Source organism: Tamandua tetradactyla, chromosome 10 (genome assembly GCF_023851605.1).
Source record: "Tamandua tetradactyla isolate mTamTet1 chromosome 10, mTamTet1.pri, whole genome shotgun sequence".
NCBI lineage: Eukaryota > Metazoa > Chordata > Mammalia > Pilosa > Myrmecophagidae > Tamandua > Tamandua tetradactyla.
The window spans coordinates 108,659,137-108,685,864 of NC_135336.1; the positions used below are offsets into that span (position 1 = coordinate 108,659,137).

Below are 26,728 nucleotides of genomic sequence, written 5' to 3' on the forward strand. Positions count from 1 at the left end.
TTCTGCTGAGAAATCTACACATAGTCTTATTGGGTTTCCCTTGTATGTGACAGATTGTTTTTCTCTTGCTGCTTTCAAGATCCTCTCTTTCTCTTTGACCTCTGACATTCTAACTAGTAAATGTCTTGGAGAACGCCTATTTGGGTCTATTCTCTTTGGGGTGCGCTGCACTTCTTGGATCTGTATATTTAGGTCTTTCATAAGAGTTGGGAAATTTTCAGTGATAATTTCTTCCATTAGTTTTTCTCCTCCTTTTCCCTTCTCTTCTCCTTCTGGGACACCCACAACACGTATATTTGTGCGCTTCATATTGTCATTCAGTTCCCTGATTCCCTGCTCAAGTTTTTCCATTCTTTTCCCTATAGTTTCTGTTTCTTTTTGGAATTCAGTTGTTCCATCCTCCAGTTCACTAATTGTAGCTTCTGTCTCTTTAGATCTACCATTGTAGGTATCCATTGTTTTTTCCATTTTTTCTTCTTTGTCCTTCACTCCCACAAGTTCTGTGATTTGTTTTTTCAGATTTTCTATTTCTTCTTTTTGTTCAGCCCATATCTTCTTCATGTCCTCCCTCAATTTATTGATTTGGTTTTTGAAGAGTTTTTCCATTTCTGTTTGTATATTCAGCATTAGTTGTCTCAGCTCCTGTATCTCATTTGAACTATTGGTTTGTTCCTTTGATTGGGCCATATCTTCAATTTTCCGAGTGTCATCCATTATTTTCTGCTGGTGTCTGGGCATTTGATCAGATTTCCCTGGGTGTGGGACCCAGCTGGTTGAAAGGTTTTTCTGTGGAATCTCTGGGCTCTGTTTTTCTTTTCCTGCCCAGTAGGTGGCGCTCGTGGCGGTCGTTTGTCTGCAGGGCAGTCGGCCCGGGAAACCGCGCGTGGAGGCGGGGGTCGCTGGCCGTGGCTTGGGGGAGTGCCGGTCCAAATTGCCCAGCTGGCCCGAGACGCCAAGCGTGATGGGAGGGCCCCGCTATCCAATGTTCCCAGTCAGACCGGGGAGCCACGTGCGTGGAGGGGACCCCAGTCGCCAGCCACCCCAGCTGGGAAAACGTGCACCCCTCGGGTATCTCACCGCAGTGGATTCTCCCTACCCGTTCAGCCGTTCCAGAATGGGGTACGCTGTCTTTTTTGGTCTCTGTCGTGACTCCGGGAGCTGTTTCGTATTGTTTCTGTTTCTTTAGTTGCTTTTGTGGAGGAGGAACTAAGACCCGCGCGTCTTACTAAGCCGCCATCTTCTCCGGAAGTCTACCGTTCCCAACCATTTTATCCTTTGGTTTTTATTTGTCAGATCTGTAATGGTTTCTCTTTTTATCCTATTAGTTAATAAGTTAGTTTATTAATAATATTCATTTCTACACTCGCCTCCAAGCCTCTCTGTCTCCTGTTTCTTCTTTTCAGCCTGCAGAACTCTCTTTAGTATTTCTTGTAGGGGCAGGACTCTTGTTAACGAACTCTCTCAATCTTTGTTTATCTATGAATATTTTAAACTCTCCATCATTTTTTTAATATTCATCACCATCATCATTTCTTAGAACATTTGCATCGCTTCAGAAGGAGAAATATAAAGAAAAAAACTCATACATACTGTACCCCATACCCCTCCCTCTCATTGACTGCTAATACTTTTATCTACCCAATATATTTTAGCCTTTGTTTCCTGTGTTTTTTCTGTACCCCTTACCACACCCTTTCATTGATGACTAGTATTGCAGTCCACTCAATTTATTTTAACATTTGTCCCCCCTCTTATTTATTTGTTCTTTAATTTTTATGTATTTTAATTTTTATTAATAAAACCAATCAACATATAGCATGAACATTCTTTTTTATCACATAGTTGTATATTCATCATCATGATAATTTCTTAGAACATTTGCATCAATTCAGAAAAAGAAATAAAAAGAAAACAAAAGAAACTTCATATATACCGTATCCCTTGCTCCTCTCACTCTTGATCATTGGCATTTCAAACTACTAAATTGATTTTGACATTTGTTCTCCCTATTATTTGTTTGTATGTTTTATTTTTCTGTCTACATCATTGATAAAAGCAGCATCAGTCACACAGTCACATTGTGAAAGCTGTATCATTATACATTCATCTTCAAGAAACATGGCTAATGGAACACAGCTCTACAGTTTCAGGTACTTCCCTCTAGCCTCTCTATTACACCTTAAACTGAAAAGGGGATATCTGTATAATGCTTAAGAATAACCTCCAAGATAACCTCTTGACTCTGAAATCTCTCAGCCATTGACACTTTATTTTGTCTCATTTTTCTCTTCCCCCTTTTGGTCGAGAAGGTTTTCTCAATCCCTTAATGCTAAGTCCCAGCTCCTTCTAGGATTTCTGTTCCACATTGCCAGGGAGGTTTATACCCCTGGCAGTCATGTCCCACACACACAGGGGAAGGGCAGTGAGTTTGCTTGTCATGTTGTCTGAGAGAGAGAGGCCACATCTGAGCAACAAAAGTTCTCTGGGGGTGACTCTTAGGCCTAATTTTAAGTATGGCCTCTGTTCTTAACTGAAATTCTCCAAGGTCATTCATTAATGTTAGTTCATATCAGTGAGACCATACAGTATTTGTCTTTTTGTTTCTGGCTAGTCTCACACCGCATAATGTCCTTAAGGTCCATCCATGCTGTTATATGCTTTATGACTTTATTCTGTCTTACAACTGTATAGTATTCCATTGTATGTATAAACCACAACTTATTTAGCCCTCATCTGTTGATGGGCAATTGGTCTGTTTCCATCTCTTGGCAATTGTAAATGATGCTGCTATAAACATTGGTGTGCAAATGTCCATTTGTGTCCTTGCCCTCATGAATAGATACCTTGCAAGGGTATTGCTGGATCATATGGCAATTCTATATTTAGCTTCCTGAGGAACTGCCAAACTGCCTTCCAGAGTGATTGTACCATTTGACATTACCACCAACAGTGGATAAGTGTGCCTCTTTCTCCACATTCTCTCCAGCACTTGTCATTTTTCTGTTTTCTTGATAATAGCCATTTTTGTGGATGTGAGATGATACCTCATTGTGGTTTTGATTTGCATTTCTCTAATAGCCAGGGAAGTTGAGCATCTTTTGATGTGTCTTTTAGCCATTTGTATTTCCTCTTCTGAGAAGTATTTGTTCATGTGTTTTGCCCATTTCGTAATTGGGTTGTTTTTCTTTTTGTTATTGATTTGAACAATCTGTATATTCTGGATACTAGACCCTTATCTAATATATCGTTTCCAAATATCTCCCATTGTGTAGGCTGTCTTTTTACTTTCATGACAAAGTTCATTGATACACAAAAGTGTTTAATTTTGAGGAGTTCCCATTTATCCAGTTCTTTCTTCAGTGCCCTTGCTTTGGGTGTAAGATCTAGGAAACTGCCTCCTATTATAAGATTTATAAGATATTTCCCTATATTTTCTTCTAAAAGTTTTATGGTCTTAGTTCTAATGTTTAGGTCTCTGATCCATTTTGAGTTAATTTTTATATAGGTTGTGAGATATGGATCCTCTTTTGTTCTTTTGCATGTGAATATCCAGTTCTCCAGGCACCATTTATTGAAGAGACTGCTCTGTCCCAGGTGAGTTGGCTTGACTGCCTTATCAAAGATCAGTTGTCCATAGATGAGAGGGTCTGTAATTGAACACTGTATTCAATTACGTTGGTCAGTATATCCATCCTTATGCCAGTACCATGCTGTTTTGACCACTGTAGCTTCATAATATGCCTTAAAGTCAGGTAGTGTGAGACCTCCAACTTCATTTTTCTTTCTCAGGATATTTTTTGCTATATGGGGCATCCTGCCCTTCCAGATAAATTTGGTTATTGGTTTTTCTGTTCTGAAAAGTAAGTTTTTGGAATTTTAATTGGTATTGCATTGAATCTATAAATCAGTATAGGTAGAATTGACATCTTAACTATATTTAGTCTTCCAATTCATTAACACGGTATGCCCTTTCATTTAGTTAGGTCTTCTGTGATTTCTTTTAGCAATTTCTTATAGTTCTCTTTGTATAGGTGTTTTGTATCCTTAAATTTATTCCTAAATATTTTATTCTTTTGGTTGCAATTATAAATGAATTTTTCCCCTTGATTTCCCCCTCAGATTGTTCATTACTAGCGTATAGAAACACTACGGATTTTTGAGTGTTGACCTTGTAACCTGCCACTTTGCTGTACTCATTTATCAGCTCTGGTAGTTTTGCTGTGGATTTTTCAGGGTTTTCGATACATAATATCATGTCATCTACAAACAGTGAGAGTTTTACTTCTTCCTTTCCAATTTTGATGCCTTGTGTTTCTTTTTCTTGTCTAATTGCTCTGGCTAGAACTTCCAATACAATGTTGAATAACAATGGTGACAGTGGATATCCTTGTCTTGTTCCTGATCTTAGGGGGAAAGTTTTCAGGTTTTCCCCATTGAAGATGATGTTAGCTCTGGGTTTTCCACATATTCCCTTTACCATGATGAGGAAGTTCCCTTCTGTTTCTATCCTTTGAAGTGTTTTTGACAAGAAACGATGTTGTATTTTGTCAAATGCCTATTCTGCATCAATTGAGAGGGTCATGTTGTTTCTGCTTTGATTTGTTGATATGATGTATTATATTAATTGATTTTCTTATGTTGAAGCATCCTTGCACAGCTAGGATGAGTCCTACTTGGTCATGGTGTATAATTCTTCTAATGTGCTGCTGGATTCGATTTGCAAGAATTTTCTTGAGGATTGTTGCATCTGTATTCATTAGAGAGATTGGTCTATACTTTTCTTGTAGTATCTTTGTCCGGCTTTGGTATGAAGAGGATGTTGGCTTCTTATAATGAGTTAGGAAGCCTTCCCTCCTCTTCAATTTTTTGAAGAGTTTGAGCAGGATTGGTACTAATTCTTTCTTGAATGTTTGGTAGAATGCACATGTGAAGCCATCTGGCCCTGGACTTTACATTTTTGGGAGCTTTTTAATGACTGACTCAATTTCTTTACTTATGATTGGTTTGTTGAGTTCATCTATTTCTTCTCAAGTCAATGTTGATTATTCATCTCTTTCTAGGAAGTTGTCCATTTCATCTACATTGTCTAGTTGATCAGCATAAAGTTCATAGTATCCTCTCATTACTCCTTTATTTCTGTGGGGTCAATGGATATGTCTCCTCTTCCGTTCCTGATTTTATTTGTTTGCATCCTCTTTCTTCTTCTTTTTGTCAACCTTGCTAAGGGCCCATCAATCTTACTGATTTTCTCAGAGAACCAACGTCTGGTTTTATTGATTTTCTTGATTGTTTTCATGTCCTCGATTTCATTTATTTCTGCTCTAATCTTTGTTATTTTTTTCCTTTTGCTTGCTTTGGGATTAGTTTGCTGTTCTTTCTCCAGTTCTTCCAAGTAAAAAATTAATTCCTTGATTTTTGCTCTTTTTTGATATAGGCATTTGAGGCAATAAATTTCCGTCTTAGCACTGCCTTTGCTGCATCCTATAAATTTTGATATGTTATGTTTTCATTTTCATTTGCCTTGAACTATTTATTGATTTCTCTTGTAATTTCTTTCTTGACCCACTGGTTGTTTAAGAGTGCGTTGTTGAGCCTCCATATATTTGTGAATTTTCTGTCCCTCTGCCTATTTAATGAAGAATTTATTTAATGAGAGACCGCAACGTAGCACAGCCTAAGCAGCTCGGCATTCCTCATCTCAGCACTCGCAGCTCAGCCCAGGCCTTTGGAGATGCAGAAAGAAGTCACCCTGGGGAAAGTTGTTGGAACCCAGGGGCCTGGAGAGAAGACCAGCAGAGACCATCTTGTGCCTTCCATGTAAGAAAGAACCTCAGTGGAAAGTTAGCTGCCTTTCCTCTGAAGAACTAACAAAATAAATCCCCTTTTATTAAAAGCCAATCCGTCTCTGGTGTGTTGCATTTCCGGCAGCCAGCAAACTAGAACACTGCCCATGTGAAAAAAATAAATAAATAAAATGTGTCTCCTATGGACAGCATATAGATGGGTCCTGTTTTTTTTAACCCATTCTGCCAGTCTGTGTCTTTTGACTGGGGAGTTTAATCCAGTAAAACATTTTCTTCACTTTTTTACCTAGGATTTTCTTGCTGGATGACTTTGTTGTCTGTCTGTTCTTTGACGTTTAGTTAAGTTTATTTTAGACCTCTGGCTTAGGTTTTATGTAACACATCAGAATTTTTCAGTTCTTATTTTCTTGTTTCTTGCCCTGCCTTTATGGTGCTTTTGTTTTCCCCCTTAGGAAGGTCTCCTTAGGTATTATAGACCCCGCTCTGATTTTCTCTTGGCCTTCTCTCAACAGAAAAGAGTCTCCTGGGACAGTTTTCTCTGTCTAAATAAAACATTTAGTGTTATTACTGTCCGGGCAGTACTTTCTTCTACCATTTTGTCATTTGGATTTTATTTATCATACCTAATTTTTCTTCTTTTTGCCTTTGCTGATAATCTTCATTTCTACAGTCTTCTCCATACCTCTCCCCTGTCTTTTCCTGTCTGCTTCTAGTGCTCCCTGTAGTATTTCTTACAGAGCTTGTCTCTTGGTCACAAATTCTCTCAGTGAATTTTTACCTGAAAATGTTTTCATTTCTCCCTTATTTTTGAAGGACAATTTGTTGGATATAGAATTCTTGGTAGGCGGTTTTTCTCTTTTAGTATATTAAATATATCATCCCACTGTCTTCTCACCTCCATGGTTCTGCTGAGGGATCTACACATGCTCTTATTGGGCTTCCCTTATATGCGATGATTGTTTTTCTCTTGCTGCTTTCAAAATTTTCTCTTTCTCTTTGACATCTGCATTTTCATTAGTTAAATGTCTTAGAGTACGTCTATTTGGATCTATTCTGTTTGGGGTACGCTGCACTTCTTGGATCTGTAATTTTAAGTCTTTCTTAAGATTAGGAAAGTTTTCAGTGATAATTGCCTCCATTAGTTTTTTTCCTCCTTTTCCCTTCATTCCTCCTTCTGGGACACCCACTACATGTTTGTTCGTGCACTTCATGTTGTCATTCAGTTCCCTGCATCCCTGCTCATATTTTTCCATTCTTTTCCCTATACTTTCTTTTGCTTGTTGGATTTCGAATGTTCCATCCTCCAGTTCACTAATCCTAACTTCTGCCTCTTGAAATCTGACATTGTAGGTTTCCGTTGTTTTTTTCCATGTCTTTTTTTACTGTGCCATACATTCCCATAAGTTCTGTGATTTTTTTTCAGACTTTTGATTTCTTACTTTTGTTCATCCCTTGCCTTTATATCCTTCAATTCATTGATTTGATTTTTGATGAGATTTTCCACGTCTGTTTGAACATCCTGAATTAATTGTTTCAACTTCTGTATCTCATTTTAATTGTTGGTTTGTTCCTTTCACTGGGCCATATTTTCATTTTCGTAGCATGATTTGTTATTTTTTGCTGGTATCTAGATATTTAATTTCCATAATTAGTTTATTCTGAAGATTGTTTTCACTTTTTTACCTAGGATTTTCTTGCTGGATGACTTTATTGTCTGTCTATTCTTTGACATTTAGTTAAGTTTATTTTAGACCTCTGGCTTAGGTTTTATGTAACACATCAGAATTTTTCAGTTCTTGTTTTCTTGTTTCTTGCCCTGCCTTTATGGTGCTTTTGTTTTCCCCCTTAGGAAGGTCTCCTTAGGTATTATAGACCCCGCTCTGATTTTCTCTTGGCCTTCTCTCAACAGAAAAGAGTCTCCTGGGACAGTTTTCTCTGAGGGTGAGATCCAGCAGGTTGACAGACTTTCCTAAGAAGCCTCTAGACTCAGTGTTCTTCCTATCCCGCCTGGCATGTGGCACTTGTCTGCCTGCAGATCCCACCAGCATAAAGTGATGCGGTACCTTTAACTTCAGCAGACTCTCCCTGCTGGGGCATGGTGGAGACAGAGGAGAGATTGTAGGCTGGCTTTAATTGATTCAGTTTTCTGTCCCTGGTGTCTGAATTCCTTGAGGGAGGGATTCCAGCTGAGCTGGGCTGCACCCCTTTCCTGGCGAAGGTGCAGTGCAGCCTTCAGGGAATTACCTCCTTTCACCTGACCATCCTCTTTGCCTCTCAGACAAGCGTAATTCTACCCATACCTGGGGTAGTTGGAGCCTCAGAAGCCTTGCCGTTGTGTCCAAAGAGCAGCCAAACCATAGAAACACAGCCGCTAGAAAGAAAAGAAAAAAAAAAAATCCTTTTTAGAGCAGGACCCCTGTTCCTTGGGTTTGCCAATCAAGAGCTTAAGTTGGTACGTTACTCTGTGTATCCCCAGATCCTGTGTGCCCCCTTCTTTCCTTCAGGGCCCAGAGTTTTCTGATCCAAGAAAACCTCTGTGTGTGTGTTCTTTTTCCTGTCAGCCCTGTTCCCTCTGCACTGGGGCAAAAACCAGCAACCTTCACTTTTACTTGAGGTTCAACTGAGCTGAGGGTCTATTTTCAGTAGTCAGAATTTGTTAATTAATTCCTCAATTGGAGCTTGATTGGGCTCAGCCCCTGCTGTTAGTAAAGTCCCTTTCCTTTCCCATCTGGGAATCAGCCTGTGGGGGAGGGGAGCTGGCCCCTGCTGCTTGGGGGACTCACGCTTCTGGGTGGGCTCGTGGCCGGTCCAGCTGATCCAGACTGGGGTACGCTGTGTGTCCAGTCACTGACATGGCCCCAGCAGTTGTTCTCTACTGTTCCTGGCTATTTACTAGTTGCTCTGAGGACGGACTAAATTCCACACCTCACTAAGCCTCTGTCTTGGACCTCTCTCTCCATCAGTTTTGAAGGACAGCCTTGCTGAACAAAGATTTCTTGGCTGGCAATTTTTCTCTTTCAAAATCTTAGGATATACCACTGCCTTCTCACCTCCATGGTTTCTGGTGAGAAATTGACACTGAGTCTTATTTGATTTCCCTTGTATGTGGTGAATCATTTTTCTCTTACTGTTTTCAGAATTTCCTCTATGTCTTTGGTATTTAACAGTCTGATTTATAAGTCTTGGAGTAGCTGTATTTGGATTTTTTCTGTTTGGAGTGTGTTGTGCCTCTGGCATATGCATAATTGTATCTTTTATAAGAGCTGGGATACTTTTGGCCATTATTTTCTCAAATATTCTTTCAGCCCCCTTTCCCTTCTCTTCCCGCTTTGGGACAACAACGATGAGTATTATGTTGTGCACTTTGTGTTGTCATCGATTCTCTGAGACCCTCCTGGAATTTTTCCATTTTTTTTCCATCTGTTTTTTTGCCTTTTTGAATTTTCATGCTGTGTCTTCTGACTTGCTGATTCTTTCCTCTGCCTCTTCAAATCAATTATTATGTCCCTCTAGTGTATTATTTGTTTCATCTGTTGTATATTTCATTCCCATAAGCTCTGTTATTTTTCTTTGTGTACCCTCACATTCTTCCTTATGCTGACCCAGGGCCGGGCTGCCCACTGCTCTCCTCGCGTGTGGGGGATGGCAGCTGTGGACGGAGGGACTCAGTCTCTTTGCCCCATTTTTCCCTGGGTGTTACACAGAGCTCCCCTGGTCTCAAGCTCCACAACAATTTCTGCCTGTCTACTCGCTGTCGGTGGAGAGATGTAGGCTCTGCAGCTCCCTCCCTTGTCCTCCATTTCCCTGAGTCTCTACTCTTTCCAGTCTCCTGGGATGATCATTTTACTGAAGAGTTTGAGTCTTTGTGATCTGAGCTCCTTTTTTTTTTTGTGTGTGTTTATTGCAGCTGAGCTGAAGGAGAAGTTAGAATCAGAAATGGAGAAAAATGCCCAGATGTTAGAGGTATGCTGTGGTTGATTAAAAAATGTTATTCTGTAGGTACATTTTTCCTTTTCTACCTATTCTTCCAATTCATCGCCCACCCCTCAAAAGAAAACCTCACCTTGAAGCAAACAAAATTTGCTAGAGGTAAGCATTCTTTTCTTTGAATCATTTATATTTGCCAGAATACATTTTTTGCCTAATGCGGACTTCTTGTGTAAAATAAAGGTGTGCTTCCCCTTCTGACAGTTGCTCAGTGACTCCCACAGCGAGACCCAGAGCTGTGCTGGGGCGACGCAGTGATCAGGGCAGACTCAGACCTCTGCCCACGTGCAGCTGCAGCTGGGATGAAGACAGTGTGAAGGACGTGGGCAGGGATTCTATGTGTGAACACTGTGGCAGGCGTGCAGGCTGGGATGATGGGGGTGGCCCGGGAGAGAGCTCAGTCTACCCAGGTTCCTGGGGGTTGGGTCAGAGAGGAGGAGCTTTTGGGCACTGCCTGGGGTGTGAGAGTTCAGAGTTGGACATTCTAGTTAGCGGCGTCTGCTGGGTGCCCAGTGGAAATGTGGACAGAGTGGTCAGATCAAATTGGAGTGTGGAATTTGGGGGTGGCCTGGACTGACTGTGTAGAATTGGGTTCATTTGATGTTAAAGGGTCAGTGAAGCCACAGTGTGTTCAGCTGGAGCTGGTGGGTGTGGGACAGAAGGCTGGGCCCCGGTCACCAAAGGAGGGAGACCTGAGCAGCAGCATTCTCAAGAGAGGGCAGGTCAGCAGGCTCCGGATGGGGTGGCAGCGGACTGCTGTTGACCGGGGAGCGTCCCAGCAGAGCTGCTTGGAGAGAGGATGGTGGGGAGGGTGGAGGCGGTACTGGGAGCTCTCCAGTAAAGAAAGCGTTGCAGTGGCTTGGCTGCAGGTATCTGGGTGCTGCTGGATGGTTCCAGCCAGAAGCTGGGGCGCAGGGAGAGTGTGCGCAGGGTGTGGTGATACCCTTGTAGAACCTTGCTGGGGCCCTCATCTGTGTTCCAGGTATCGTGACTGCCCCAGGAGATGCCTGTGGGGCCTGCAGGGAGACCCTCACAGTGTCAGGACCACCCTCTCCTCCAGCCCTCACCCCTTTCTTAGGGAAAGAGGAGCAGGAAGTGCTATTCTTTGGAGTAGAAGAATTTGATGATTTTTCAGATGTTTGTCACTGTTGTAGCAAGGCTGTATTGTTGGGGCGCATGTCCACCTGCAGGACTTTGGGGGGCAGCGTTGGGGTGTGGAGGTGTGCAGGACTGTGTTGTTTGGGCGCATGTCCACCTGCAGGGCTTTGGGGGACAGCATTGGGGTGTGGAGGTGTGCAGGACTGTGTTGTTGGGGCACGTGTCCACCTGCAGGGCTTTGGGGGACAGCATTGGGGTGTGGAGGTGTGCAGGACTGTGTTGTTGGGGCGCATGTCCACCTGCAGGGCTTTGGGGGGCAGCGTTGGGGTGTGGAGGTGTGCAGGACTGTGTTGTTGGGGCGCATGTCCACCTGCAGGGCTTCAGGGGGCAGTGTTGGGATGTGGAGGTATGCAAGACTCTGTTGTTGGGGCACTTGTCCACCAGCTGGGTTTCGGTGGGTGGTGTTGGGGTGTGGAGGTGTGCAAGACTCTTGTTGGGGCGTGTTTCCACCTGCCGGGCTTTGGGAGGTGGTGTTTGGCTGTGGAGGTGTGCAGGATTGTGTGTTAGGGGCGTATGTCCACCCCAGGGCTTTGGGGGGCGGTAAGGGGGTGTGGTGTGGTCTGCAAGGCTTGTGGGGATGCTGTTGGGGTGCAGGGTCTGCAGGGTGTGCTGGGCTGAGGCTCTGAAGGGGAGCTCTTTGCCGAGTCTGCAGTTGCTTCATCCTCCTATGTTGGGGTGCCCCCCAGTCTGTGAGGAAGTTGACGCGAGATGGCGTCCTTCCTGGGCAGGGGCTCGTGCTCCCCCACGCCACCCTGCATGGTGGGGACCTGCTCCAGGGTCCAGAGCTCGGGCTGCAGTGGAATGCGGGCATTGTGGGGAGCTGGCTCTTGGATTGTTGTTTGGGTTCGTGGACTGACTGTCTTTGGCGTAGCTGATGGCTGCTCTTGGTTCCTTTTCTGTGCTTTCGGGAAGCGGGGTTCCCTAGAATGTCTAAAGCCTGTATCCCGCAGTGACTGATCTGGGGGGAGGTGCTGCCCACTGGAGCTTCAACTTTTCCGCAGATCAGGCCGTCAGCTCTTGACCATAGTTTCCTTTTTCTCCATTTAAATTAGACTCTGACACGAGACTGGGAATTGGAGAGAGAGTTCTGCTTAGAAAATCTACGCAAAGAGTTATCTGAAAAGCATCAGTCAGAAATGGAGAATTTACAAAACCAGTTTAAAAATGATTTGGCAGAACAGAAAGCTGAATTGGAGAAGATTTTTCAAGCCAAAAATGAGGCTGAATGTGAGCATTTGATTAAAATAAGCATGTTTGGAAGGAGGGACTGAGTTTTCCGATGTAATGCTGGAGTAAAGGTCTAGAGTTCACTAGAAACATGAGCGAACATGCACCTGTTACATGTGTTTTAAAGTTCTGGATAACGATTTCCATGGGTTGTCATGGATGACAGATGGTGGAGGGGGCTGGCAGGGGAGAAGACAGCATCAGGGGCAGGGGTCCCCCCTCTTTGGCCAAGGCCCTCTTTCTTTGACCAGGGCCTCTAAGCAAGGACAGCTCTGAGGTTTTCTGAACCCTTTCTTTCAAAGATATGTTTATGCAGAATAACCCACTCCCTGCACGGTGGTGTTGTGATGGGTGACGTTTGCCTCTTCTGTGATGCACACACCAGGTTAACGGTGCGGTGTGGTTGCTGAGAAGGGGGCTGCGGGGAGGTGGCCTTGCTGCTTGCTGTGCAGCTCCCTCCGGCTGGTGGAAGCACTCAGGATGGAGCAGCACAGCTTGTTGGGGTGTCGTAAACTAGGTGAAATTTGTCCTCCTCCCCAGTTACCCTTAGGAACCTGGAGACTCAGCATGAGGCAGCCATCCAGAAGTTACGTGAAGAGTTACAGGCTGAACATTGCCAGTACATAGAGGATATGGAGGTGAAATTCAAAGAAAAGGAAAAAGAAAAACAGCTGGAGGTAAGCAAGAGTTTATTTATTTTATCTCTGGAAAGTTTTCAGAGAAGTTGGCGTTGAGCCATTTCATGTTGGGTTGCGTGCGCGAACAGTGGTAAGTTAGACCCCATAAGTTGCTCAGGAATGTGCTATAGGAATGCCGATAGCAAATATGAGATGAAACCTTTTTCTTACAAATATTAAAAAATAAGAACCTTTTACCCCGTATTTTGTAAATAGTGGGTTCAGTGGGAGCAGTATGGGCCCCACTTTGGGAGAATTCTCCCCACTTGGGGAGAGTTCCAAAGCCAGCGTGTAGGTAGAAAGTGGGTACAATGTGACCCCCTCTCCCCAGCAGGTCACCACGTGTGTGTGCTGCCCTGTGCTCCCCTGGGTGGTTGTGAATGTGGCCGGTGGTCACGCCCTGTGATGAAGGAAGGTGTTTGGGCAGGCATACTTGCACAGAGGGTGCGCTGTTTTAGATTTCTGGCTGCTCCAGCAAATACGAAATGAGTTGGATTAAACAATGGGAATTTATTAGTTTTCTGTTTTGAGGCTGGGAAAATGCCAGAATCAAGGCATCATCAGGGCGATGCTTTTTTCCTGGAGTCCAGCTGCTGGCCATCTTGGACTCCTGTGGCACATGGCACCGCATTGCAGCATCTCCTGGTCTCTCCCTTCTCTTCCGGGTTTTGTTGATTTCAGCCTCTTGCTTTCTCTCTCTGTTCATTCTGTTTACAAAGGACTCCAGTAATAGAATTAAGCCCCCCATCCTGAATGACTGAGGCAGCCTCATCTAAAGGTCCTACTCGCAATGGGTCCACACCCAAGGGAATGGATTACATGTAAGAAGATGCTGTTCAGGGTTGCCTGCAGCTCCAGATCGCACCCTCCACCCTCTGGACCTCCAAAAGATGTGTTCTTTCTACATGCACAATACGTTCATTCTATAACAGTATCCTTAAAGCCTTAAGTCATTTAAAAAACAATTATTAAGTACAAAGTCTTATTGAAGTCAGTTATGGGTGTGGCCTGTCCTGGGGCACAGTTCTCCTCAGACTGTGGACCTGTGGGACCCAGAGAGCAGTTACCTGCTTCTAGTATTCACTGGAGGGACAGGCATAGGATAAACATTCCCAATCCCATAGGGAGAAAGTGGAAGAAGAAACAGGAATTGTGAGTTCTAAGCAATTCGAGCCCGTTGCAGGGCGTACTCCAGTAGAAGTAGAGGTCTGAGAGTCCTCTCTAGAACAGTGGTTTGCCTCCAGGCCTGATGGAGCTGTGGCAGTGTGGCCATGCCCTCCCCAAACACTGGGGTGAAGGTTACCTCCTCAATACACATTGGGATGGTGACCAGACTCTCTGCAACCCCAGGGACTCTGCTCCACCCTCTCTGAGCACTGAAGAATGAAGTGGAAGGTCAGCCCACGCCAAGCTCCAGGGCAGACTCACCCCTTACATGCAGTGGGTGGACCTGCTCTCTTGGCCTGAGACCTCAGCTTCCATGGCTCTGATACTGAACAAATGTGGGGGTCTCTACCTAATGCACATAACAGCCAATCCATGAGGCAGGGGTTTCAAAGAGTGCGAATGCTTCATGCAAAGCAGATCAGATGGCCTGTTGGCCCAAAAATCTGTCTCCCCAATCTGAATTCAGGGTTTTTATGTGGTCAAGCATGGGGAGATGGAATCAGTACATTACAGTGTAGGGTATGCGCAGGGCTGAGGCCAGGCTAGAATGACCTCTACAAGTATAAACGGGTGAGACGAGTTGAGTTTCAGTAGTTTTAGGTATTAACTTCTGCCTGTTCTCTACAATACAGAAAGATAAACATCTATATAATGATTCAGTAATTATAATCATTGTTAATTCTTTTTTTTAAAATATTTTTATTGAGAAATCTTCACACATACAGTTCATACATGGTGTACAGTCAGTGGCTCACAGTATCATCACATGGTTGTGTATTCATCACCATGATCATTTTTTTTTTAACATTTTCATCTCTCCAGCAAAAGAAAAAACTCACCCTTTCTATACCCCTTAACCCTCCCTCTTATTGACCACTAGTATTTCCGTGTACCCAATTTATTTTACCCTTTGTTCCCCATTGTTTATTTTTTTATTCATATTTTTTTACTCGTATGTCCATACCCTAGATAAAAGGGAATATCAGGCATAAGGTTTGCATAATCACACAGTCACATTGTAAAAGCTATGTAGTTATACAGTTGTATTCAAGAATCAAGGCTATCGGAACACAGCTCTGTAGTTTCAGGTACTTCCCTCTAGCCACTCTAATATACCATAAGCTAAAAAAGGATATCTATATAATGCATAAGAATACCCTCCAGGATAATCTCTCGACTCTGAAAGCTAACAGCCAGTGAAACGTTATTTTGTCTCATTTCTCTCTTCCCCCTTTTGGTCAAGAACTCTTTCTCAGTCCCTTGATGACCCATCATGTCCCCCATGGTGGGAAGGGCAGTGAGTTCACCTGCCGTGTCAGCTTAGAGAGAGAGGCCACATCTGAGCAACAAAAGAGGTTCTCTGGGGGTGACTCTTTGGCCTAATTATAAGTAGGCTTAGCCTATCCTCTGCAGGAATAAGTTTCATAGGAGTGAACCCCAAGATCAAGGGCTCAGCCTATTGAAGTGGTTGTCTCCACTGCTTGTGAGAGTATCAGAACATCTGCAAATGGGAAGGTTGAGTATTTTCTCCCTTCTCCCCATTTCCCCAAGGGGACTTTGCAAATACTTCTTTATTCACTGCCTAAATTACTCTGGAATATATCGGGACATCACATTAACCTGGACAAACCAACAAAATCTCATGCCCTATTCAAGATTCCATGTACTTAAAATGATGTTCAACTAAACTGACCAAACAAGCTAAGTTAGGAAATGCACTACCCCAAAATATAATTTAAAAAAAAAAAAATAAATATCTGTCTCTTTAGTCTCACACAGAAGTTGAAGTTTTAAAATATGGATGATACTGTCCTTTACCCTGTCTTCTGATATATCTTAGTCCTATACAGATCAGCTTCATTCATATCTCTACTTGATGTCTGCTCTCTTTTCCAACTTTTTTTTTATTTTTTTATTTTTTATTTTTATTTTTTTTTATTAACGGAAAAAAAAGAAATTAACACAACATTTAGAAATCATACCATTCTACATATGCAATCAGTAATTCTTAACATCATCACATAGATGCATGATCATCGTTTCTTAGTACATTTGATTCAGTTTAGAGGAACTAGCAACAAAACAGAAAAAGATATAGAATGTTAATATAGAGAAACGAAATAAAAGTAGTAATAATAGTAAAAAAAAAAAACCCTATAGCTCAGATGCAGCTTCATTCAGTGTTTTAACATGATTACTTTACAATTAGGTATTATTGTGCTGTCCATTTTTGAGTTTTTGTATCTATTCCTGTTGCACAGTCTGTATCCCTTCAGCTCCAATTACCCATTATCTTACCCTATTTCTAACTCCTGCTGGACTCTGTTACCAATGACATATTTCAAGTTTATTCTCGAATGTCTGTTCACATCAGTGGGACCATATAGTATTTGTCCTTTAGTTTTTGGCTGGACTCACTCAGCATAATATTCTCTAGGTCCATCCATGTTATTACATGCTTCATAAGTTTATCTTGTCTTAAAGCTGCATAATATTCCATCGTATGTATATACCACAGTTTGTTTAGCCACTCTTCTGTTGATGGACATTTTGGCTGTTTCCATCTCTTTGCAATTGTAAATAATGCTGCTATAAACATTGGTGTGCAAATGTTCGTTTGTGTCTTTGCCCTTAAGTCCTTTGAGTAGATACCTAGCAATGGTATTGCTGGGTCATATGGCAATTCTATATTCAGCTTTTTGAGGAACCGCCAAACTGCCTTCCACAGTGGTTGCACCATTTGACATTCCCACCAACAGTGGATAAGTGTGCCTCTTTCTCCGCATCCTCTCCAGCACTTGTCATTTTCTGTTTTGTTGATAATGGCCATTCTGGTGGGTGTGAGATGATATCTCATTGTGGTTTTGATTTGCATTTCTCTAATGGCCAGGGACATTGAGCATCTCTTCATGTGCCTCTTGGCCATCCATATTTCCTCTTCTGAGAGGTGTCTGTTCAAGTCTTTTTCCCATTTTGTAATTGGGTTGGCTGTCTTTTTGTTGTTGAGATGAACAATCTCTTTATAAATTCTGGATACTAGACCTTTATGTGATATGTCATTTCCAAATATTGTCTCCCATTGTGTAGGCTATCTTTCTACTTTCTTGATGAAGTTCTTTGATGCACAAAAGTGTTTAATTTTGAGGAGCTCCCATTTATTTATTTCTTTCTTCAGTGCTCTTGTCTTGCTTTAGGTTTAAGGTCCATAAAACCGCCTCCAGTTGTAAGATTCATGAGATATCTCCCAACATTTTCCTCTAACTGTTTTATGGTCTTAGACCTAATGTTTAGATCTTTGATCCATTTTGAGTTAACTTTTGTATAAGGTGTGAGATACGGGTCTTCTTTCATTCTTTTACATATGGATATCCAGTTCTCTAGGCACCATTTATTGAAGAGACTGTTCTGTCCCAGGTGAGTTGGCTTGACTGCCTTATCAAAGATCAAATGTCCATAGATGAGAGGGTCTATATCTGAGCACTCTATTCGATTCCATTGGTCGATATATCTATCTTTATGCCAATACCATGCTGTTTTGACCACTGTGGCTTCATAATATGCCTTAAAGTCTGGCATCGCGAGACCTCCAGCTTTGTTTTTTTTCCTCAAGATGTTTTTAGCAATTCAGGGCAACCTGCCCTTCCAGATAAATTTGCTTATTGGTTTTTCTAATTCTGAAAAATAAGTTGTTGGGATTTTGATTGGTATTGCATTGAATCTGTAGATCAGTTTAAGTAGGATTGACATTTTAATTATATTTAGTCTTCCAATCCATGAACACGGTATGCCCTTCCATCTATTTAGGTCTTCTGTGATTTCTTTTAGCAGTTTTTTGTAGTTTTCTTTATATAGGTTTTTTGTCTCTTTGGTTAAGTTTATTCCTAGGTATTTTATTCTTTTAGTTGCAATTGTAAATGGGATTCGTTTCTTGATTTCCCCCTCAGCTTGTTCATTGCTAGTGTATAGAAAAGCTACATATTTTTGAATGTTGATCTTGTAGCCTGCTACTTTGCTGTACTCATTTATTAGCTCTAGTAATTTTTTTGTGGATTTTTCCGGGTTTTCGACGTATAGTATCATATCGTCTGCAAACAGTGATAGTTTTACTTCTTCCTTTCCAATTTTGATGCCTGGTATTTCTTTTTCTTGCCTAATTGCTTTGGCTAGAACTTCCAACACAATGTTGAATAATAGTGGTGATAGTGGACATCCTTGTCTTGTTCCTGATCTTAGGGGGAAAGTTTTCAATTTTTCCCCATTGAGGATGATATTAGCTGTGGGTTTTTCATATATTCCCTCTATCATTTTAAGGAAGTTCCCTTGTATTCCTATCCTTTGAAGTGTTTTCAACAGGAAAGGGTGTTGAATCTTGTCAAATGCCTTCTCTGCATCAATTGAGATGATCATGTGATTTTTCTGCTTTGATTTGTTGATATGGTGTATTACATTAATTGATTTTCTTATGTTGAACCATCCTTGCATACCTGGGATGAATCCTACTTGGTCATGATGTATAATTCTTTTAATGTGTTGTTGGATACGATTTGCTAGAATTTTATTGAGGATTTTTGCATCTGTATTCATTAGAGAGATTGGTCTGTAGTTTTCTTTTTTTGTAATATCTTTGCCTGGTTTTGGTATGAGGGTGATGTTGGCTTCATAGAATGAATTCGGTAGTTTTCCCTCCACTTCGATTTTTTTGAAGAGTTTGAGGAGAGTTGGTACTAATTCTTTCTGGAATGTTTGATAGAATTCACATGCGAAGCCGTCTGGTCCTGGACTTTTCTTTTTAGGGAGCTTTTGAATGACTAATTCAATCTCTTTACTTGTGATTGGTTTGTTGAGGTCATCTATGTCTTCTTGAGTCAAAGTTGGTTGTTCATGTCTTTCCAGGAACCCATCCATTTCATCTAAATTGTTGTATTTATTACCGTAAAGTTGTTCATAGTATCCTGTTATTACCTCCTTTATTTCTGTGAGGTCAGTGGTTATGTCTCCTCTTCCATTTCTGATCTTATTTATTTGCATCCTCTCTCTTCTTCTTTTTGTCAATCTTGCTAAGGGCCCATCAATCTTACTGATTTTCTCATAGAACCAAGTTCTGGTCTTATTGATTTTCTCTGTTGTTTTCAATTTCATTTATTTGTGCTCTAATCTTTGTTATTTCTTTCCTTTTGCTTGCTTTGGGATTAGTTTGCTGTTCTTTCTCCAGTTCTTCCAAGTGGATAGTTAATTGCTGCATTTTTGCCTTTTCTTCTTTTCTGATAAAGGCATTTAGGGCAATAAATTTCCCTCTTAGCATTGCCTTTGCTGCGTCCCATAAGTTTTGATATGTTGTGTTTTCATTTTCATTCGCCTCTAGGTCAAAAAAAATTTCTTCTTTGACCCACTCGTTGTTTAAGAGTGTGTTGTTGAGCCTCCACGTATTTGTGAATTTTCTGGCACTCCGCCTATTATTCATTTCGAACTTCATTCCTTTATGATCCGAGAAAGTGTTGTGTATGATTTCAAATCTTTTTAAATTTGTTAAGACTTGCTTTGTGACCCAGCATATGGTCTGTCTTTGAGAATGATCCATGAGCACTTGAGAAAAAGATGTATCCTGCTGTTGTGGGATGTAATGTCCTATAAATGTCTGTTAACTCTAGCTCATTTATAGTAATATTCAGATTCTCTATTTCTTTATTGATCCTCTGTTTAGATGTTCTGTCCATTGATGAGAGTGGGGAATTGAAGTCTCCAACTATTATGGTATATGTGTCTATTTCCCTTTTCAGTGTTTGCAGTGTATTCCTCACGTATTTTGGGGCATACTGGTTCGGTGCATAAATATTTATTATTGTGATGTCTTCTTGTTTAATTGTACCTTTTATTAGTATATAGTGTCCTTCTTTGTCTCTTTTAACTGTTTTACATTTGAAGTCTAATTTGTTGGATATTAGTATAGCCACTCCTGCTCTTTTCTGGTTGTTATTTGCATGAGATATCTTTTCCCAACCTTTCACTTTCAACCTATATTTATCTTTGGGTCTAAGATGTGTTTCCTGTAGACAGCATATAGAAGGATCCTGTTTTTTAATCCATTCTGCCAATCTATGTCTTTTGATTGGGGAATTCAGTCCATTAACATTTAGAGGTATTACTATTTGGATAATATTTTCCTCTACCATTTTGCCTTTTGTGTTATATATGTCATATCTGACTTTCCTTCTTTCTACACTCTTCTCCATGCCTCTCTCTTCTGTCTTTTCATATCAGACTCTAGTGCTCCCTTTAGTATTTCTTGCAGAGCTGGTCTCTTGGTCACAAATTCTCTCAGTGACTTTTTGCCTGAGAATGTTTTAATTTCTCCCTCATTTTTGAAGGACAATTTTGCTGTATATAGGAGTCTTGGTTGGCAGTTTTTCTCTTTTAGTAACTTAATATATCATCCCACTGTCTTCTAGCTTCCATGGTTTCTGCTGAGAAATCTACACATAGTCTTATTGGGTTTCCCTTGTATATGATGGATTGCTTCTCTCTCGCTTCTTCCAAGATCCTCTCTTTCTCTTTGACCTCTGACATTCTAACTAGTAAGTGTCTTGGAGAACGCCTATTTGGGTCTAATCTCTTTGGGGTGCGCTGCACTTCTTGGATCTGTAATTTTAAGTCTTTCATAAGAGTTGGGAAATTTTCAGTGATAATTTCTTCCATTAGTTTTTTTCCTCCTTTTCCCTTCTCTTCTCCTTCTGGGACACCCACAACATGTATATTTGTGCGGTTCACATTGTCCTTGAGTTCCCTGATACCCTGTTCAAATTTTTCCATTCTTTTCTGGATAGTTTCTGTTTCTTTTTGGAATTCAGATATTCCATCCTCCAAATCACTAATTCTATCTTCTGTCTCTTTAAATCTATCATTGTAGGTATCCATTGTTTTTTCCATCTTTTCTACTTTATCCTTCCCTTCCATAAGCTCTGTGGTTTGTTTTTTCAGTTTTTCTATTTCTTCTTTATGTTCAGCCCATGTCTGCTTCTGTCCTCCCTCAATTTATCGATTTCATTTTTGAAGAGGTTTTTTCATTTCTGTTCGTATATTCAGCATTAGTTGTTTCAGCTCCTGTATCTCATTTGTACTATTGGTTTGTTCCTTTGACTGGGCCATGTTTTCAATTTTCTGAGCGTGATCCGTTATCTTCTGCTGGCGTCTGGGCATTTAGTCAGATTTCCCTGGGTGTAAGACCCCGCAGGTTGTAATATTTTTATGTGAAATCTCTGGGTTCTGTTTTTCTTATCCTGCCCAGTAGGTGGCGCTCGTGACACACGTTTGTCTATGGGTTCCAGCAGTGAAAGTTGCTGTGGGTCCTTTAACTTTGGAAAACTCTCACCGTAGGGGAGGTTCGGCAGCCGAAGCGTCTTGGAACAGTGCCAGCCGGCCTAGGGGTCCGAACGCGGGGAGGGTCGCCGGCCGCCGCAGCCCGGGAGAGCGCCCGACCAAATTTCCTAGTCGGCCTGGGGCGCCAATTATGGCGGGAGGGCGCCAGCTGCCGCAGCCCGGGAGAGTGCAGTGTTCCCACCCGGACTGGGGAGTCACGTGTTTGGAAGGGACCCCCGGTCACCATTCTCCACCGTTCTCCGCAGTCTGGGATTTCCGACCCAAGTCTCTCAGTTGGTCCGGGGAGCCTCGCGTGGTGGGAGTGCCAGCCGCCGTGGACCAAGGGGACCACCTGCCCAAAATTGCCAGCTGGCCTGGGAAGGAGAAAGGGAGGGACTCCGGCCGCTTGCCGTCCCGCCTGGGAAAGCCCGCGCCCCTCGGTGATCTCACTGGAGCTGGTTCTCCCAGACAGTCAGCCATTCCAGGATGGGGCACGCTGTCCCTTTGATCTCCGTCGTGGCTCCGGGAGCTGCTCTGTATTGTCCCCACTCCCCCAGTAACTGTTCTGGAGGAGGAAAGGTGAGGGTGGCAAGGCTGTTGAGGCCGGTGGTGGAGGAGCCGGTGAAGGCGGAAGGGGGCACGGTGGTGGTTGGAGAGCCGCTGGAACAGGAGAAGAAAGGGAAGGATGAGATGGCGGATAGAGCGCCGCGGAGCAGAAGCTTTTCCAACTTTTTAAACAGTTCCTATATAGGGTACTGCTGACTTTCATTGCTTTGGAGCTCTGACTTTGTGTCTCAAGTGTTGCATACACACCTGAAGTTTCCAGGAAACCATGTTATATACACACAGCTCAGTATCTCAGAAGTTAGCATTTCATTTGTAAGTTCTTAATGTCTTGGTTACAGTTCTGCCTTTGAGGTGATTTTTTTCCTTTAGTCTGTCCCTTTTCTGTCTCCTTTAGTTCACGCTGGTAGTGGGTCCATTCATATAGATCTCATGAAAAACTTGTCAGTTTTACATGTAGTACAGAAGAACCCTCACAGACAATTCCTGGAAAGCTGTACCTCCAGTCTGACTGGGTCCATGCTCATTTCACCCCCTCACGCTACTCTTGGGGGACCTGCTTTCTGGAGGCTCAGAGTTTTCCAGACATCAATTTCTATGCCCAGGGATTCAGTTCTCAGCTTATCCCATTCTTCGCACATTTTGTTATAAGCTGCAGGGAGAAGCCAGGCTGCACTTTCCACATTTAGTTTGGAATCTCCTCAGCTAAATGTCCATCCCATCACTTTCACGTTCTGGCTTCTGTCTGACATCAGGACTCGATGTTGCCAAGTTTCTGCCGTGTTAAAACAGGAATCACCTTTCCTCCAGTTTCCAGTGACATAGTCATAATTTTCTTCTAAGGCTTCATTAGAAGTAACTTTTGCATCCGTAGTTCTAACTACAGTCTTTTCAGAGGAAGCCAGGCTCTTTCCGTCAGGCACTTCCTGATTCTTCCAGCCCAGTTCCCACCCCCCAACTCTGAAACTGTGTACACATTTTTGAGGTCTGCAGTAGCAGCACCCCACTCTCCTGGTACCAGAATGTATTTGGTTTCCTGTGCTGCCCCAAGCAGATACTGTGTCATCGTTCGACTTAAACAATAGGAATTTATTAGCTTACAGTTTTGAGGCTGAGAAGATGTCCGGTCAAGGCGATGCGCCGCCTGCGATTCCGGCTCCTGTGCCTCCTGGCAAGGTGCCTGGGGGCCTCTCCCTTTCCTTCTGGGTTTTGTTGCTTTCAGCTTCCTGCTCCACAATTAAGGCTAAGAGCCATCCTGAGTGGGGGGGACCACATGTTAGCTGAAGGGACCTCGTCGGAAGACCGCGGTCCTGGGGGGGTTCACATGTTAGCTGAAGGGACCTCGTCGGAAGACCGTGATCCTGGGGGGGTTCACACGTTAGCTGAAGGGACCTCGTTGGAAGACCGCGGTCCTGGGGGGGTTCACACGTTAGCTGAAGGGACCTCGTTGGAAGACCGCGGTCCTGGGGGGGTTCACACGTTAGCTGAAGGGACCTCGTCGGAAGACCGCGATCCTGGGGGGTACCACACGTTAGCTGAAGGGACCTCGTCAGAAGATTACGACCCTGCTGCGCTCACCCCGCAGGGTTGGGTCAACTTAAGAAACTTTTCTGGGGCACTCACTGCTTCAGACCCCCACTGTAGGCAGGGTAGCTGGTGGGTGGTCGGTGGGTCCCCCGTTCCTTCACGTGCCCCCTGCCCCCCTGTTCCTCTCCCCCACTTCACACTCCCCCTGCCCCATTCCCCTCCATCCCCACCCCCTTCTCCCTCCCCCGCCCCCTGTTCCCCCCCCCCCCATTCCCCCACTCTGCTCTTCACGGGTTATAACTCCTGTTGTCTAAACTCAGCAGCAGAAGTTTTGTAACTGACCGATAAAAGCCAGAGTTGTGATTTTTAGAGAGCTCAGCTTCTGCAGTAGTCGGAGCTGTTAGGAACCAGCGCTGTTAGTATGGACTTGATGGGTGCCCTGTGCTCTCGGTTCGGGTTCGGCCCTCAGTGTCTGAACACTGCCGTAGGCTGGGACGGGAGCCCTTTTGCCTGCGGTGCTCATTCCCCTGCCCGTGACTGAGATGCTGCCCAGGGAGACACTGCCATGGGCTTCATCTGATGAGGCTCTCACTCTGTCTTCCTCCCTGCAGTTAGAGCGTCTTCAGGCATCATACCAAGAGCTAAAGGCTCAGTCGCAGGAAGAAATCAAGCTCCTGTGGTCCCAGCTTGATTCTGCAAGACCCAGTCGACAGGACTTGAGCGGTGAGTTTTATTTTGATCATTCAGATAAAATAAAGTTGCATGCTTTTAATTGTTGAACCTCCCCAACTAGAATTTGACTGTTGTAGTAGGGACAAAAATGATTTTGCAAACTTGTTTTATGCCTTGAAGGTTATGTAAATTTAAGATGGAGCTTTGTTTGTTTGTTAGGAGAGAGCCTTGGTCTTTGTCCTTCAGCAAGCTAACCCAGGAATGACTAATTGTGTGCTCTTCCTAGCCTTGAGGTTGAGGCTTCAAAATGGCTACTTACTTTCAAGTGAAGGTGACACAGTTCAATGGTGGGGCTCTGCTTTCACCTGGGAGCACACCATGAGGCACGGTGGGGCCCAGTCCCAGCTCTGCCCGGGAGGGCGATGCCCCCAGACTCAAGGCCTGTTGGTTCCAGTCACTCTTGCTGAGGACAGCTTGGCTTCTGAACCCCCAAGTCGCTGAGCTCTTTTGGAGACCCCAAGTTTCATCCCGTGTTCCTGGTGTCTTTGCCTTCCAGTGCTACACAGTTTGGACATGGCAGGTGGCTGGTCATGTGGCCCGAGAGATCACAGATGCTTGAGACAGGACACCATCAGGGTGGGCCAGGGACATGGGAGCAAGACCTTAGTCTGCTAGTAGTGTCCACGCAGCCTTTACAGGCCACAGTTGTGCTTACCGATCCAACTCTGTTGGAGCAGTGAATAGTTGGGAGCGAGGACGAGAACAGTGCAGTCTGGGTGGGACATGTGTCCCCCGTGGGTCAAGTGGTAGTGACTACGTGCCCCTCTCCGTCCTCCAGCTCTGCCCTCCGTCCGTGGCCAGGGTGCGCTGCTAAGTGCTGGCCCATCTGTCCAGTCCTGGTGGAGGTGGGTGTTGATAAGTAGCCCAGGCAGTCGGGCGGCCAGCAGCAGGGATGGACTTCATGAATGCTTTGCACCTCCCCAGAAATTGTTGTCCTTATGCGTGAGAGCCCGCGCAGGGAGTGCTGGTCCAGTGTGTCTGGGCCAGTCTCCATTTCAGTCCCCGTTGTCTGAAAGGTGGGTGGTCATCAAGGCGAGCTAGGGACCTTTTCCCAAACAAGAGTGGTGGTGCGTGCCCTTGTGCTCTGCTTCACTTGCCTGTGGCCGTGTAACAAATGACCACAAACTTCACTTAAACTGGCCTTGCAGGGCCAGAGTCCCAGATGGTGTGGCAACCTCCTGTGCTCAGGTCCCCTGCACTGCGGGATGCCGGCCTGTGTCTGTGCTGGCGGGCCGCACTCCTTCCCAGTGGCCTCCTCCGTCTTAGAGACCACAGCAGCACCTTGGGCTGTCCTTCTCTGCTTCCCGACATCCCTCTGCTTTTATGGCGCACCCAGGCCCTCCCAGCACCTCCGAGGCTGAGCAGGGGTCCCTGGGCCGAGGGTGCAGACCTCCCAGGCAGGTCATGGTCAGGGCTCTGCGGCCACACCACAGGGACTTGAAGACGGCCCCTTCATTTCCCCTGGTAGAGCTCCACGAGCAGCTCCGGGCTCGGGTACCAGCCTGCGTCGAATTGGAGCGCGTCACGCAGGCCTGTGAACAGCAGCTGCAGCAAGAGGAAACTGAATGTGAGACCGAGCTTGAGCACTTGAGAGTTTGCTTTGAAAAGAAATTGAGGGATGCTGAAAGAAATTATCAGGAAGACTCGACGCTGTTAGAGCAGCGACTACAAGAAGGGAAGGAAGATTCTTTCCTGACCTTTGCAGAAATCAGGTAAATCAAACAATTTTCATCTTACACAAGTGTTTGAAGTGTAGGAACTTTGAGCTGAACTCAAGTCTACTTTTGTGATTTATGCCAATAGAGAGCAGTAGCCTAAATAAAAAGTAAAATAGAAATACATTTTATGCTTGGGACTTGAAGCAGAGGTGACTTAAGCCAGCATCTCCCCTCTGTCCTGCGTCACAGAGGCCCACACTGCTGCTGAGTCCTCGCTTGAGGTCACCCCCTGCGTTCGGCTGCTGGGTGCAGATGTGGGGCCCAGTGGGGTTCCCTTGGTCATGCTCCACTGTGACACCCCCAACTTTAATGGGAAATGAAATGGTGGTGGTTAATGTAGCCTGGTCATAGGTTATGGAAGGATTTTCTTCTTTTATACAGTCATAGCTCAAGGATAGAGTGAAATTCAAAATGCAAACTGACATGTATAAATTTTTTAAAACTTATTTTCTCTCTTAGTTCGTCTGCGGTTTTAGAGGAGACATCTGAGAAAGAAAGAAAAGGCTACCTTGATCAACTTAACTTTCAACTTGAGCAACATAAGGTGAAGGATCCACTGTTTTTATCAACAAGAAGAGATTGAGTTTCATTAATCTTTAGTTTAGAAATGCATTGTCTTTCATGTAATAAAATCTGGGTTTCCATCCTTTCACATGTTGAGTAGAGGAGTGCTCACTTTTTTTTTAGAGGAGTGCTTACTTTTGCTTTTATTTTTTTAATGTAAAAAATAACATTTATGCAAAAAAGCAGTAAATTTCAAAGCACACCACAACAAATTAGTTATAGAACAGATTTCAGTATTTAGTATGGGTTT

General features: G+C 43.6%; 1 protein-coding gene across 1 annotated transcript in view; it reads left to right on the forward strand.

The window, feature by feature from the left end:
• PCNT (pericentrin) overlaps positions 1–26,728 on the forward strand; it is a 211,165-nt gene that overhangs the window by 41,566 nt on the left and 142,871 nt on the right. Inside the window, exons 5-10 of the mRNA XM_077119263.1 lie at positions 9,712–9,767; positions 12,002–12,176; positions 12,717–12,853; positions 24,076–24,187; positions 25,665–25,908; positions 26,374–26,458. Of these exons, the coding sequence (XP_076975378.1) occupies positions 9,712–9,767; positions 12,002–12,176; positions 12,717–12,853; positions 24,076–24,187; positions 25,665–25,908; positions 26,374–26,458 (809 nt within the window). The remainder of the gene's footprint in view (positions 1–9,711; positions 9,768–12,001; positions 12,177–12,716; positions 12,854–24,075; positions 24,188–25,664; positions 25,909–26,373; positions 26,459–26,728) is intronic.